This window comes from Chaetura pelagica, unplaced genomic scaffold (assembly GCF_000747805.2).
Source record: "Chaetura pelagica isolate M959 unplaced genomic scaffold, ChaPel_1.0 scaffold84, whole genome shotgun sequence".
Classification (NCBI taxonomy): domain Eukaryota; kingdom Metazoa; phylum Chordata; class Aves; order Apodiformes; family Apodidae; genus Chaetura; species Chaetura pelagica.
In genome coordinates, this window is record NW_009953224.1 from 325,323 (window position 1) to 342,479 (window position 17,157).

General features: G+C 36.8%; 1 protein-coding gene across 1 annotated transcript in view; it reads right to left on the reverse strand.

Moving 5' to 3' along the window:
• The window catches only part of GPR98 (G protein-coupled receptor 98), a 272,920-nt gene that overhangs the window by 243,015 nt on the left and 12,748 nt on the right, over nucleotides 1-17,157 (reverse strand). The window contains 8 exon segments of the mRNA XM_009997834.1: nucleotides 803-1,069; nucleotides 1,426-1,549; nucleotides 2,223-2,386; nucleotides 2,963-3,143; nucleotides 4,023-4,208; nucleotides 4,315-4,441; nucleotides 12,631-12,854; nucleotides 13,940-14,116. Of these exon segments, the coding sequence (XP_009996136.1) occupies nucleotides 803-1,069; nucleotides 1,426-1,549; nucleotides 2,223-2,386; nucleotides 2,963-3,143; nucleotides 4,023-4,208; nucleotides 4,315-4,441; nucleotides 12,631-12,854; nucleotides 13,940-14,116 (1,450 nt within the window).

Sequence of the window (17,157 nt, forward strand, 5' to 3'; positions counted from 1 at the left end):
TTCTCCAAGCTAAAGAGACCCAGCTCCCTCAGCCTTTCCTCAGCAAGGAGATGTTCCACTCCCTTCATCTTTGTGGCTCTGCCCTGGACTCTTTCAAGCAGTTCCCTGTCCTTCTGGAACTGAGGGGCCCAGAACTGGACACAATACTCCAGATGTGGCCTCACCAATGCAGAATAGAGGGGGAGGAGAACCTCCCTTGACCTACTAACCACCCCCTTACTAATGCAGCCCAGGATGTCACTGGCCTTCTTGGCCACAAGGGCACATTGCTGGCTCATGCTCATCCTCCTGTCTACCAGGACCCCCAGCTCCATTTCTCCTACCCAGCTCTCCAGCAGCTCAGCCCCCAACCTGTACTGGTACCTGGGGTTGTTCTTCCCCAGATGCAAGACTCTGCACTTGCCCTTGTTGAATTTCACCAAGTTTCTCCCCACCCAGCTCTCCAGCCTGTCCAGGTCTCTCTGAATGGCAGCACAGCCTTCTGGTGTGTCAGCCACTCCCAGTTTGGTGTCATCAGCAAACTTCCCTCATCCAGGTCCTTGATGAAAACAGTGAACAGCACCGGTCCCAGTATCAATCCCTGAGGGACTCCACTAGTCACAGATATCCAACTACATTCTGTCCCATTGACCACAATCACAAATATCAATGATAAAAATCCAAACCCATTGTGCACAGTGATTGTATAGAAATGTTGAAGTATTTATATACTGCACAGTCCAAGGTGACAAAAAAACTGAAGCCAAAGAAAAAAAATAAAATAGGCGAGTTACTAAACATACATAAAAATCATTAAATTTACCTGTAGAATTGAAAAGGAAGATATAAAACATTTCATCAGTTTCAGGGATATCATCATCATTAATATATACAGATAAATTTTGCTCTCTCTCTCCAACATCAAACAAAATGAAGCTGCTTTTTCCACTAGGAACAAAGTCTCCCTCTTCAGCGGTTGCATCTCCATCAACAGTGACATACTGGACAGACACAGCAACATCAGCAGATCCATTCCGTAGCACAGTAAAGTTTGCCACACTCCCTTCTTCAACACGCACTGTCAGGGGATCTGAAAACACAGAAGCAACAAATCCACTGGGATTCAGGCTTGAGCCCCTTGCACGTGACTTATTTTCTCCCCAAGAGGATTCTCCTCTCCATCAAAGCAGAAGGCATATGTAATAAAAGGCATGGAAATATTTGTGGGTACGAGAGAATTTTGTGCTTAGCCACATAGCCAACCCCAGCAACAACAAAAAGAATGGTTAAACAAATACAAATTCAACACAACAAAACATTAATGTTTTTATAGTAGCTCCACTGGGATTAGGATTTCTCAATTATCTGGTCTGTCAAAGTCTATGTAATATATGTAGTATATGTAGTAGTATATGTAGCCTACATTTTAAAACACTAATATCTAACCTGAAAAGTAAATGGGATCATCATTCCTTGAAATTTTCAAAATTGCACTGGTTATATTCCCCAATCTGGCTCCACCTGTAGCATTGAATAAGGTGATGATGAATAGTTCCATCTCTTCAGGTACCTGAAAGAATTACAAAATTAATTTCTTGCATACAAAACAATGAAGGCATTAAAATGAACAGCAGAGGTAGTTAAAAAAGGCAGTTTTCTGAGTTTTTCATATATTGACCCTTAAGTTTGTCAGGAGCTATGACAAATGACAGTTCATGCTATTACATGGAAACAATCATCAGTTTAAAATCCTTGTAAATAAGTTCCCTCACCTTTACTGTGATACAGATGACCCAAAAGTTATCTTGCAGTTTCCTACTTCTGATACATGCAGTCTATTTGTACAGCTTTATTTATTTACTATTAATTATTCTTATTCTTTCTTATATTGCTTCAAGTGTATCAGCATTAAAAATAGAAATTAGGATTCCTGTTATCAAAACAAATGTTGCATTCAAATTAACTTTTCTATAATTTAACCACATTCAACTACACTTATTTTCTAACTTTTTAGGTTTTTTTTCCTAACTTTTTTTTGTTTGGTTGGATTTTTTTAATGCAAGGCTTCTCAAATTGTTTTATTATTTGCTAAAGTAATCTCAGTTTTACCCAAATATTTTTATTTTTCTTACAAATCTTTATCAGGATCCTAGAAACAGACATTTTTTCTTTTTTCTTAAATTGTAACGTTTTAGAACTGACTTTGTCCCAAATACTCACAAAACACACTTTAAAATATTTACCTCATCTGGCAGTGAGTAAATGGTGATATTTTTTGAAAACTCCAGATGATCAAAGAAAATAACCCCTTGTTCTGGATAGATGTCATTGGTACATGCTGGGTCAACAACCCAAGACACACTAACATTTCCATAGCTTCCTTGGTTTCTTAACACTCTGTAAGAAGCTAAAAAGAACCAACATACACAGTCAGTGTGCATCTTAAGAATAGAACAAGTCAAAAAGGAAAAAGTCAGCAAGGCTAAAAGAAAGAAAAAGCAATTTAACTTCTTGCAAAACTATGTGAGAGGACTAAAAGAAATAAAAAAAAATAGACCACTAAAGCAGTTAAAACTTGCTAAAATTTGTTGGTTTTTTTCCTGTATAATACTTGAATAGAAACAGATAAATTGAAGTCATCCACACAAAGATTTAGCTCTGTTCTTCTGTCACATAGCACTCTGTTCTTCATGCTCCACAAACAGCTACTACCTTCAGGCTGTACTTTGCACATACATCAATACTCTATCCCTCCTGTCTGGCATATTCTCTAACCATTTTTTTACTGGATTGATCCCTCTGGCTTTCCAGGCCCATCCTCCTCAACTTGAGTCTCCACTGCTTGTCTTACTGGCCCTGTGCCACTCTGGAAACTCCTGAGTGGAGACTTGAGTCAGACATTGACCTAATCAGGTGAAATGGGGAAAAAAAGACTTGTAGGGGCAGACAAAAGATAAAGCTGTAACTAATAAAAAATGATTACCAGCATAGATGTTTGCTCCTTTACTTTCCTTTATTGTTACTGATAGTTCATCAGGTAGAAACTCAATGACACCGTGTGGATCATCATTCTTCAAAATGGTTATATTGACCCTTGTTGCATTCCCTGTCTTGCCTGGCATTTCACTGTAGCCACTGAGTACCACAGAATACATCTCATCCAGCTATAAGAGTGAAACATAGCCAGAAGAAAATCCATAGTCAGTGTTCACATCCAAAACAAACAGGCCAATATCCAGAGCAGAAATATATAACAATTTGAACAAAAAGGAAATCTCACTCATGTTCCACATGCACAATGTGTTTGTACATTGCCACCAGAACAAAGAAATAATTAGAGATTTCTGTCTCGGATAGGACCATCTTCTCTAAAGATCTAGGATTTACTTTGTGAACTTAACTTAGAATTGCAACAGTTCATGAGTACTAATATATTTGTAATTCTCCCTGAGAAGTAAGTGGTCTTTTCCATAAGATTTATTAACATTTCTGGCTTTGTAACAGGGAAAGCAAAGATTTTAAAACCAATGACAGCAAGCTAAGTAAAAAAAAAAAATAGTTATCAACTTGCTTTACTAATCTAATGGGACTTTGTACTTCATATATTTCTTGAAAAAAGCTCATAGGTAATGCTTCAAGGAACATTAAAACAAGTATTGCATCTATGTACCTATATGGCCAGTATTAGTCTAAATTAGCTTGGGGACCTCTGACTGAAACTTGAAAAAGAACAAAAACGAGGTGGTTCCTCCCATATAGTTCAACTAATCAATGGTGCTCTACACTACAGAATGTCATGGGTGCTCAAAACTTACATGGATTCAAAGTGGAACTGTTTAAATTCACAGAAAAAAAACCCAAACAACCCACTGAGGACAATTAAACCCAAAGACACCTTCCATTTATCCAGATATATACAGTTTGGGAAGACACTCCAGAGAAAATCCACTACACACTTGTTCCACTCCGATATATATTTTAATAAGTAACAAACTAGCATGCTTGTGAACATAATTTGAAGAGAGAAAAATCATAATTTTTACCTCTGGAATGCCATCCATCCTTGTTAGAAGAGTAAGTCTGATCTCTCTTTCACCAGGCTTAAACTCCAGGATTCCTGTGCTTCCATAAAACTCATTATTGTCTCTTGGTTCTACAGTGTAGCGTAGAAACTGCCTGACGAGACTTCCCCGACTGCGGATGATTTGCAGTTCAACAGATTCCCCTTCCTGCAAAAAAAAACAAACAAAGAAAAAGAAAACCCAGCTTTTTTTCTAGCACTCTGCTTAAATTTAGTCATCCCTAATGACTAGAAGAAATTACTCAGGTGGTTACCTTGATATTGAAGGGGCCTCTGGAAGAGGGAGAAAATTCAAAGACTCCTCCGGGATCGTCATTTTCCAAAATAGTAATTTCACGAGTAGTAAACCCAGATTTCAGTATTTGATTTTCCACACTGACTCTGGTTAAGGAAGGCAAGAAAGTTTTTTTGAGCGACAATTCTGTTTAGCAGGACAATCCATCACTGTGTGAAAGACATCAGAATACTGATGAATTTTATCAATAAAATATTAAAACAATTACCTGCAAAGAATAAAATAAACTAAGAAAGAGGCACCTGTATGTTTTATCCATTTGTAGAAAAAACTTGCTTCTGACTCTGTTTTCCAATCAGTTTTTTAATTTGATGATTCTGGGTTTTTTTTAGTCACACATGCACACAACACACAGGAAAAGATACAGAATTGTGCAGTAAAACATTAGAGTTCCATTCAGTATTATTTTGTGTTATGATCAAAACATAAGGAATAATCCAAAATCACTTAAACAATGGAAATTACATTGAAAACCACACACTTGTATCCTCTTCTGCAAAATCTAGAATTGCTACAAATAGGAAGATGCATGCCCCTCAATACTGTAATTTGATCCTCTTGTGTGTGTTAAGCTGCCTTCAATAAGATATGGACACCACATGTAGGATCCCAGTCTGGCTCTAAGTGTTGGACCTACTCTCAGTAGCTCAGATTCACTCCCTTTCTCCTCGTTTGCTCACAAACCTGCTGCCTAAAATCCTATTATGAAAACAGTGCAGGAAAGATGAAAGAGAGATCCTCTTGATGGAGTATTTCTCTCCCTGGGCTACTGCTACACCATCTTGGTCTTAATCCTGGACCTCAATGAACCATATCAGACAAAAGAAGGAAACCTTGCATATTTCTTGCATCCATTTCCTCAGATGTGGTCAATTTCATTGACATTGTTTTAAGTTTATAACATTAAAAATTCCAGAAAAAACTATTACTAGAAGATACAAAAAGAATGCACCTTCAAACTAACAGTTTGGATATGGCTTATTACATGATGGTTAAATGTTTAGATTCCTGTGTATTTTCCATGTTTTCTGGAAGAAAATTTCAATGAACTCTTGGTCTAACACACTCTAAACATTTTTATGGTTTCACTGTACTACAATCCAGGCTTCAGGTAATACTATTTCATGTAGAATGAAAACTAATTTATTGTATCCAATATTTGAAATCAGTCTCAGAACTGTTTCCACAAACACTCCATAAACAACTGGAATGCCAACACTTGAAAAAATAAATAGCAATGTATCTTATAGCAAAGTCTGCAGGGAGGATATAAGATGTAAAACAGGAAATATCTATTTAAAAGAGTAACATATCATGTTTACTACACATTAAAAAAATATGTCAGCAGACAGGACAACTTGTGTTAACAGAAACTAAATGTAGATTACTCAAAAACAAGATATCTACTCATCTTTGACCACACAGAAATTTTTCTCTGTAATGCCAGGCAGGCAGTCATTTAGTTGGGGCAAATTGTATTTCTGGCAGTTTAAAACAACTCATCCATTATTTCCTCAAAAGCTCAAATATCAAACACTGAGCCATGCATTCATAACTTTCATCATTCACAGATCCTACATAAAGAAACGTCTTCAAACCAGAGCTCCATGCCATCAAATTAAACACCAAAGGCCAAGCATGCATTGTCTGAGGAGATGCAGAAGATGTGATTCCTGAGAGGAAAAGAAATGATAAAGACGGGTTCTGTCCAAACCAATCACTTGTTAAACAAAGCATTGATTCACTGAAAACAAACCACAGTTCACTGCACTTACCCAAAGTACACGACAAACCTTTCTGTCTCTACCCTGTCAACAGAGAAAGAAAGACAGAAAGAAAGGGGATGGGGGAAGGAATGAAAGTGCCACTTGCTTTCAATGGTACTAATCTTAGAAAAGAATAATAATAATAATGGTAACTCTAATAAAAAGAAACCCAAACAGCACAAAACTTTCTTTTTCTTTTCCAAATGCTTATAATGTTCATTTTATGGGAACCCAACTTGCTTGGCGTTTTCCTGTTGACAAATGCCAGCAAGTGGGAAGTTCCCACTTGGGAGAAATGACCCCATGACCAATTCAGCATGTCAAGACCCATTCATGGTACACCCCACAGAGCACTCCTCCAGGAGTTCAATTACTGCCAGCCACTGCACCAGCAGCCCACATTTATAGACAGCCCTTCATTTAAAGAAACCAGATCTACTTTCCTCCATGATATGTTATTTCATCTATCTGCCAAAGCAGCGATAAAAACAGATGAGCACAGTGGGAGCTATGACAGGTATACACAAAGAAACCCCACTTCGGTACAAAATCCCATCAAACTTTATTTTTGACCATTTTTTAATTAACCAGCTTACCGAAATAAAATGTCAATGTAAAATTACAGGAAACAAAACCAGAAAAATAAGAAGAGTATTTGCTTATCTCTTAACTTGTTCCATTTTGGCCAAGCACTTATAAAAAATTACCACATCAAGACAGATGAAAGGCCAATATTATTCTGAAATGGCAACCATGTATTTTTTTTGTTTTTTAATCTAAAATAAATATGTATAACATATAAAACCTGTATCAAAATAAAGAGATTACCACGTCATTTACGAAGTGAAATTCTGACTTCACTAATGTCAAAAAGAACTCATCACAATTCAAGAGAGATAAATTCACTCAAAAGTTTGAGAAAATAAAGAATATACACATGCAGAGACATTCTTTCAAACAGGAGATCAGAGTTAATAGAAATTTCTCTTTGATTTCTAATGAGTCTGGATTTTAAATACTATACATTGAGACACTCTCCCTTCCTTCAGAAACACATGCAACAGTGTTCCAAAGCCATCAAAGTATTATTACAATAAAAGATCAAGGAGAAAATTCCACAGTTGGTAATACTAAAATTTAATCACATTGCTAAGCTGTTGGTAATATAATTTATAACACAGAATACAAATGAACCACTATGTCAAGTGAGTTTTTGAGATGTTTGTACAAGCCTAAATAGTTAAGGCTTAATAATTCATCAGAAAGTGAAAGGGCATGTCAGACATAAAATCTCTTTCAGCTTTAAGAAGTTACACTGCATGAGACCAAACACAAGTCAGACAAAAAAAAAGCCTGTTAAGATGAACTGGTGAGTAGCACTAGAAACTAATATTGTGGTTTGACACATCCTGGCAGAGCTGCAGGAATGAAACTGTCACAAGTACCACAAGGTGTGCATCTTGAGCAGCTCTGGGTGTTCTTTGAAAAAACTGAGAATACTGGCAATACTTAATTGCTTTTAAGTAGTCACAGTGCAAGTCAGAACAGAATCTAGAGAATTGGCAGCTCAGAAAGCAGATAGCCAGGTTCAGACTATCCAGTGCCAAAGAAAACCATTGTTCAGGAGGTTTCTCCACCCAAGTCGCATTGTCAACATCAGGATCATGTCACACACTTATTGTTTGACTGATTGATCTGACCACGTTTCTCTGCATGACTGGCTAGATTGCTATCACTGTTCTGACAGAGTGCATGTTGGTCACTACTAAAAAAAGGCACAAAACAGCCTATGTAAAAAATGGAAGAGAAGCACCTAGGCTTAAGCTTCCAGCTCTGAGCTGCTGGTACATGAGCAACAAACGGTGTACATGATAGGATCCCTCACGCCTATGTATAAATTCTTGTGACATCCCTGAATCAGAGCCCAGTACGAGACCTCCTGGCTCAAGCTTGGATTTGTGTCCCTGCTTTGGACATACTTGGTGATTGCTGGGCTGAGCCTGAGCAGAGTGACGATCACCTGGCCTAAACCTGACGTGTTCCTGGACAGACCTGAACCACCACCATGACCCCATCTGATACCTTTGGCCTTTCAATACTTAAAGGGGGCCTATAGGAAAGATGGGGACAAACTTTTTAGTTTGAAAAGATAAGGCAAAGACGGGATGGTGTAAACTAGAAGAGTGAATTATTTATACCACCTCACCGGGCTGAGTGAGATGGGTCCCTTCCCAACCAGCCATATTACCAGACTGGCTATAAACCACCACACAGTCCCCAGGCCACTTGCCATCAGCTCCTGCTACATTCCCTGACAACAACCAAGGACAACATGCTGTTCATGGAAAGTCCTTTCATCACACAGTAAAGATGTCCAGACTGCCAGGGAGTGCACAGTTAGTCCTGTTTCACTTTTTGTGGCATGTAACACCACCTCATTGGGCATTCCTAGAGCAGCAGTGTGGAAATGAAACCAAAACAGCTATTCAGAACTTCCAAAACACATGGTTTGCCATGGTGAGGGCTTCCAGAAGTAATGATGAAAGTAAAGTTAAAACAGCTCTTTGCACACAGTTCCTTAGCCATGGTGCTCCTGCTAAAGAGCACTCCACCAGGAGGAGCAAGGAGATCCCTCTCACTAGGAAAGCCACTTGTCTTTCTTTCTCCTCAGCTTACCTTTTCTGTGAAATGTCCGTCTGTGGAATGAAGTTTCATTTTATCACAAAAGATAAGCTTTGGCAATGCTTATGTTGCTAATGCAAGGGATAAAAACTTAAATGATTTGTTTTTTCTTTGATGAAGCAGGTGTAAAAAAACCACATTCCATATGACAATCTCATGTAAAATGACTAATTCTTTTTTTACATTTCTTATTAAAAACCCTTAAATTATTATTTAGCAAGAACTACATATTAATTAGGACAAGTAAAAGAAGTATTCAAATGTTTCTTGCACTTCTTTACACACAGTTTTAGAAACGATTTGGATATTTCAATGTTATTATGAACTAAATAGCACTGGAAAAAAATATATTAAGGGATGCAGTGTGGACGGATTTTGTAGCTTTGGATGAAATGTTGGAAACTCGCAGAAAGTGAATGTTTTAAAAGGCACCTGAGAAACTGAATTGCTACTGTAAATGTGTATTGCTGTTACTATGCAAAACACACTTTCTAAACAAACATAATTCATATCAGATTGTCCCAGAAAAAGTGAACTCAGATTGCTTATGGAATGTTCCTCAATTTTATTCCAAGATTCACAGTGAGTGTTTGCCCCTTTGCCAATTTTTTTCAGGATTATCTAGTTATTTAATTAATGGCAGGACCAAGCTTTAAAGAGCAGTATAAAAGTAGGATTTGCCACATTATAAATTCCACAGTCCTTCTCATCAAAGAGAACACCTTCTCACCAGGTTTAATCCACAGATTATTTTATTTTGAAGGCTTTTAAAATTTTTGTTATTCATAGCAGGAGATATATGATGTTATTATTTTGGAAAGTAATAAGAGCTAGCAGTAGGTGTCCAGGAGAACTAATTTAAACATTCTTCTACTGTTTCCAAATAACTTTTCCCTGATCAAGAAAACCTCTGACCAAAATCCTAAAGAAAAAGCCAATGTTTTACACTGAAAGAGGTAATTCCTATAGCATCACATGTACTGAACAGAAAAACTGCCTGATAGATATGGCTCTGAAACAGACACTAGACATAGAAGTTAGGAGAAAATCCCAACTCAACCCAACACAGTCTATTAGTGTTTCTGCGTATGCCAGGACAGACAGTAACCCACAGCATATAAACTTAAGCCCTGTATTAAGGACCATAGACAATATGCAATGTTTTAGGTGGATCTTCTATGACTTTCTAAGTTTTTGACACAAAGTAATCCGTTCAACACAAAGATGTTAAAAAAGTACCAGACATTTCATGCTGAAACTGCCAAACTTACATTTTGCATTTGCACTTCTTAAAAAATCTGGTTTCTAAATCTGCTCGAGACAGAATTTCCATCTGTGGAAATCTGTATTACACTGAATAAATTACCAGAACTAAAAAAATCCCCTCACCACATTGCTTCAATTTTGCTCTGTTATATAAAATAAATGAGATCTAGGTCATAACATATGTACATTAATCTGTTCCAAAATCCTAAAGTCTATGAGTCATGATTTAAAAAAAAATAAATAATTCAGTATAAGGACTGTTTAAACAGTTTTCTGTTCATAGATTATCACTTTCACAAATTAAAATGAATTCATCAGTATACTGCTGTTCACAGATCTCAAAATCCACCAGTTCTTACCCTCACCACCACTCACTTAAGAGTACAAACACAACCCATGTGGCCCTGGGGCCCTGGCCCTCTGCTTGTGCCAACTGCCAGACTAACAGCTGTGTACCTGCACTTCACTGAGGAGATGACACCGGCCATCAGGAGAACACCTTGTGCAGAAAGCAAAAACCACAATCAGATTTTTATAAAACTGGCTTCTATTTGCGCTTACGAGGTAAAAAGAACAACCCTAGCACTTATATATGCTTTTGCAAAGCATACACACAGTTTAAATTGCCTGTTCCACCTACATTCATCAAGAAGACCAAGCCTGCACTACAGACATCTGGCTTTATTTATGTTTGGTCTCAATTCAGGCCTATTCAGATATGGGCAGGCATTCAACCTGAAGCTGCTCCTAAAAAAAGAAAACATGAAGAAGATTCAGCAGGTACAGGATTGTTTTGCTTCCTTATTACTCCTCTGTCTTCTTCAGAAGCATATTCTTCACAATACACATTAGCCTCCATTTTGTGGGTGTATTTTAGAGTTATTTTTAATATCTACAGCCGACAGACTGCAGAACAAAGAAGGAAAATACTCACTTTAATGGCTTGGACAGTTTCTTTTACAGTTGTGGATGTAATCAAAGCTTGTTTAAAATGTGAACTGCCCTAACAACATCACAGAACTGCAAATAATACATCCTTGTTAGAACTAATTATTTTTATTATTTTATCCATGCTAGCACTAATTGCAATAAATGGAATGCTTATGAATGTATTTCTATGTCTACAGTTCTCACAGGCCTTATTTTCCTACTGACTTATGGTACAATTTACAGAACAGTACAAGCACATCCACAGCACAGTGCATCTTTGTCTTCATGCTAATTCACTACTGCTGTGATGTGCTGGCTGCCAGCCTTGGAAACTGAAATCTTCTGTTCATCCAGAAAATACAAACTATGTAGAAAGCAATACCACAAGCTTACACACACAACCCTGCCAGTATCCTCCAACCCTGATTTGTAGAGTCATCTCCAGCACTGAAAGGATGATCTTTGCTGTCATTTCATTCTTGGCTTCTGCTTATGTTAAAGTTGCCAAATTTCACTCAAAGCCTTGAGGGACACTATCCAGGTCTACAGAAAAGTTCAGATTTTATCCCCTCCTTGCTTACTTATTTTTCCAGGGCAGACCACCTGTTCCTCACTTCACTCTCTGACCTTGTCAAGTGTGGGAAAGCTGCTTACTGCTGGCACAGTTTTTACCAGCTACTTCACAATCAGCAGAACCTACTTTAGTCCCACCACACCTAGTAAAAGCAGAACAGTGGTTACGTTTGTTCAGCTGCCAGTTCAATCTCCACTGCATTTTCAAGGCACAGCCTAGGGCTTCTACTCAGATTAAATGGCAGAAAGCTGTAGTTACACACACCTCCAGAGCTGTCAGAACTTAAAAAGTTAACCGTTTACACCTTCCACTTCCTCAATCTACATACTTGTTTCCTACCCTTCCATTCCCATGTTTTGGCCACCTTACATGACTTCTTCACAACTTCCATCATAATTTCTCATCTTAGCTTCCCTCTTTGTGCCGGAGACACTAATGAACTCCTTGGGATGAACCTGGAAAGCGGAGAACTGTTCACAGTAGTCTCCATTTGCTTTTGTCTTGAACAACACCGTGCTGCAGGAACACCACAGTACTCTTTGTAGCACAAAGACCAGCCAGGGGTTGTGATGAAGTATCTAATTAGCAAGAGCAAGCAATACTGGAATTGCAGATTAAAATAAGAATAAGCTGATCTAATTCTTCAACACTCTACCTATAAACCTTTTTCTGACATAAATACAGTTACGCATTGCTTTCTACTCTTTACTATAGGTTTCCCAATTACTTCACTATTTTTTCTAGAAAGATACATATTATAACTAAGAGTTATCGCTAAAGATCAAAGCTGAAAGGACTTTCTAAATAGCATACATTAGTTCCATCAAAATATAAACAAAGTTAAGGCATTAGATAACCAATATAACATGGGGTTCTTTTCCATTGATCTTCACTCAAAGAAGGATGCATACCACAGGCTGATCCAAGAGCCTACTGGGACTTCAGGCATTTATAAAAAAAATACAGGCAGTACCTACTAATTAATATTGTGCTGATTTGTTGTATTTAAATTGACTATTACAACTGATACATAGGAAGTGAGATTAGTGTTCAATACCTGTCCAAAGTTAACAACACAGTTTCGTTCATCTCTGGTACATCATCAGCTTTAACAGTAATGTTGATTGTAGTTTCACTTTCCCCCGATAAGAAAACAACGGAGCCATTAAAAGGACTTATATCATCATGTGTTACTGCCCTCTGATTGACCCCAAAGGGTTTCAAACTCCAAAACACAGTGGCTTGGCCATCAGTCCCATCTCGATGCAATGCAATCGGAACCTACAAAACACATAAATCTGTTCTGACTTGTAAAACTAGATGAAAAACCATATCCTCCTTTGCAAACTAGTAATGATCCTCAAAATGTTCAGCTTTCTTTTTTACTCACACCTGCTTATATGATATGAAATCAAAGATGGTGTATCAGTGATAATATGGGCTATATATATTGAATCCTTTTAACTCTTGCTCACTTACACACTTAGGAGATGACAGATTATTTGGATCACAAATCACTAAGCAACCATAAACACAAAAAGCCTTGTGTGATTGATTTCATTAGTGTCCATACCTTCAAGACACAGCATAGATTTTTAGTATAACTACCATCATTTTATGCTGGTTCTTACAGTACAGTCTAACTTGTACTCTGCTTATAGTGATTAAGTTTTAATTTGACAATGAGAAACAAATTATCTGATTCAAAATTTGTAGGAAGATTTCAGTGAAGACAGCCAGCGGAAAAAGTGAAATTGTATGAAAAAATAAATAAATAAAGTTTCTCTGGTCAAGACTAAGGCACACATATGGATGGTAATGCTTTTGAAAATGCTTCTTTGTGTTCTCAGAAACCAAAAAAAGCACAATTGTTGGAATATGTACCCAGTGAGCAAAAAAAATATATTGTCATATAAGTCAGTCAACTGTTAATATGCACAGATATTTCCATGAAAGCACCGGCTGGTATCAGTCCTACTTTACATAGCAACTTTGCATTTGGTGACAGATTAAAACTGTCTGCAGCATGAGCATGTCCTGCATGAGCATCAAGGAACAATTGGTTTTTTATGCTTACAGAAAAAGCCGAGATCAACCTCATTTTTCTGATTATGACTAACACATTATTTCAGGCCTTAGTTTTACAAGCACTTTTTTGTCTTTTTTTTTTTTCTTTATTTTTGTGGGGTTTTTTCTAGGTTTTTTGTTGTGTTTTTCTTTTTTTTAAAAAGCAAGGGAATATTTGAGATCAGGCAGAATTTAGAGGAAGGATTTTCTTCACATTAACTTGCATATGTTATGCTGAATATAGCATTTCTCTGACTAAATTTTCCATTGTAAGGGACAACGTAAAAAGTTTTACTTACCACTGTAGCAGAAGAATCTTCTGGCTCAGAAATAATAATTGGAAGATTGCTAGTAAAGCCTATTTCTCCATTTGCAATATCTGGAGTAATCCTGAGAGAAATATTTCGAATCTCACCTAATCTAGGACTTAGAGGTGGGATCAGAGGAATTCTATTCACCAGCTCAACTTTTTCCAGCTGTAAGTAAAAAAAAAATAAAATAAATTAAAAAAAATAAAGCCTTAGTGCCAAGTCAGAACAATTCTGATATTTCAGAGTGAGGTTCATTTGCAGGGAACAAATTTCTCTTACTGGCAACACTGCTGTTACAAAAATGTGTGAGTAGATGTGTTAAAGAAATTAAGTGGATACCACTGAGCTTTGCCAGTGGAATGGCATTGCTCCTTGTTGTGTAGACAAGTCATGCTTGTGTATGCAGAAGGAGAACCATATAGATTGGCCAATTCAATACTAGACCTATGAATAACAGTATTGATTTGACAAGTGGCTCCAACTTCATTTTTAGTGCCATGCATTGATAAAAATCTGCTGAAGTCATTGGAACCACAATAAATTACAGCCTGTGACGAAGCCAGAGAACAATCCAATGTTCTTTCCTCTCTCATAAGCTTTAAGGACTTCTCTGTTTATAACAACTAATACATTAGAATTGCACCCCAAAGTGAAAATCAGTATAGCAGGTAGTCTCCTCTTGTGTTACCAGGAACAGAAAAATATTCACCTTTTCTTTGAATGGGACTTACACTCACTAAACCCTGCAGCAGTACTGATACAGTAAGGCCAGCAGGATTGCCTGTTAAAACTTATTTCCAATATAATTTATACCACATGATTCTTTCTTCATGCACCATTACAATACATGTTTCCGTATACTTCTGCAAACATTTCACTGGGACATGAACCCCCAAAGACAACCACCTCTAACTTGCACAAGGAAATATTTTGTTTGGAGTTACCAGATGTTATCATACAGTAAGGTTTCATCAGAGGTGGGGCAAGAGGCCTGATTGAAACTGATGTAGAGACTGTGAATGACTGTTTCATCTGATGAGTTTAAAAGCCTTTCAATTCTTAAAACCAATCTGTATCAATACTTGGGCCATATCACTGCTTTAATAATATAAAAAATATAAATATTTGTGCATATCTTATAGATGGAACTGTGTTACAAATGCTGTATTCAGTAATTGATAATTAACTACACCAACTAGTTATTGAGTCTGAGGAACAGAGGTGGGACTATTTGTATCACTTATTTTCTAAGCTTTCTTTTAGAGTGAGCTCTGATCTTGCAATTAACAGCTCAGTAAAGTTTCTGAAATGCTACACTGAAACAAGTCACTTTGTTGAATGCTTCTGATGATGGAGGGTAACTTTGAGACTAAATTAATGAAGAACAAAGAAACTTCTTTTTAATTCAGTGTTTGCTTTTAAAGCAGATCAGCGCATGAGGAAAAAAGGAATACAATGTGAATTGAATAACAATGACAAGTAGTTTATTAAATTAGTTAATTTTCCCAACCCTAGCAAAAGCTGCACCTCAGACTACAGCAGGCTGTTTAATTAAAGATGTCACTGAAGAATGTTAATCTCACTTTTCCAGTTCCTCTCTCCATTCTATAGCTGTGTTTAAGCTTCATTTCCTCCTCCATTCCTCCTCCCCTGATTCCTGAGTTGATCCTTTATTATGCCTAGTACAAACTCTGTAATCTTCTCATTCTAAACATGTTCACTGAGATTATTGGTCAATCACAATGTAGAAGGATTGTCATAGTGATAAATAGGAGCATTTTTCTTCCTTCTCGATGAGTTTCTAAACAAATTTTCTAGGCTGGAAAGCTGCTCTGATTTTGTTTATTCAAACAAAAAGATTTTTTATGGTTCATGGAGAAAGCACAGAATATTCACCCCTTCTGCACCCCCCCCCCCACCCCACCTCCTTGGAATCTGCAGTTTTAAAAGCTGTACAAAGTGCCTGGGTTCTGAAATACTTATTGCATGTTTCTCATCCACAGTCCACCCTGAAGTGCTATTTATAATGCATCATTTACAAGGGCCTTGGAATTAGAGATTTCAGTTCTTCTGTAGATATTTCAGATCTTCTGTGGATGCTAAACATACTAACCCATTCTAGTATTCTAGAATATAATTCCCTTCTGAGTGCCAAAAATTGCATACTAGTAAAATAAGAATGTAATTCTGACAGTATTTTTTCTTTCTTAAGAGCATGTGAAAAGGTGGAGGGAAGAAATTTTTTCAAGGTCCCAGAAGTAATTAAAATGTCTTTTGTAGACTGCAAGTTAAAGACAAAGCATGTCAGATTTTAATTCTATGGATTTAACATTAATATCTTTGAAATCACTAAAGGGATAGGACATAAAATTATAAAATTTAAGGGCACTAAGAAATGACAATCTGATTTGGGCTTTGGATGTGCCATGTCATCCCTTTTTCTGTGTATCAGGATCACTACCTGAGCTCTTCATCCCAGATGACCAGAGTAAATCACAGGCAGCACAGATTATGGGGGAGTTTTAAATTGCAAATGAAAAATAATCATAATACCAGCAATAATGCCTAGAATCTTCCACAGATGCATATCTGAACAATAGCTTGCTAAAATGTAAGCAAACAGTAAAAAAGGAAGGCTCTCATTGGAAAGTGGAACTTCTTTAAGTATTTTTGCTAAAAATCCAGTTCTCTGCCAAAACCACAATTTTAGTGATTTTATTCTAGAGTGTTTTGATTAGCAATGACAGAAGTTCCCTTCTTACAAATGTAGATAGAAAAAAAGAGAGGAAAAACCCTAAAGGGCAGCAAGGAACATGACAGAAAGAAAATTGGAAAAAAAACCTTTTTTAGGTTCCCCCACCACACTAATAGAAAAATGAATAATAATACATGTTTAGACTATTTTTAATTTATATTTTCTTACACGTAATTTCTGACCTTTTGTCATGCTTTTTTGATTCAACTTTAAGAACCTTGATTTTGTAAAACTGAAAGCCAAGAGGTAGACAAAGAAACATACCTCAAAAGGTTATTGCCTTCTCCAACATTGATTTTTTGTTAAATTCCATTATTAATACCTGAATCCTATTACAAAAGTCTATTTTTTAAAAACTGTGTAGTTAGTAAATAATTATTAGGAATAGAGCCCTTTATGCCATATTTCTGGAAGATGTCACTAAACAAGTTTTCTTTGCTGTTTTGTTTTG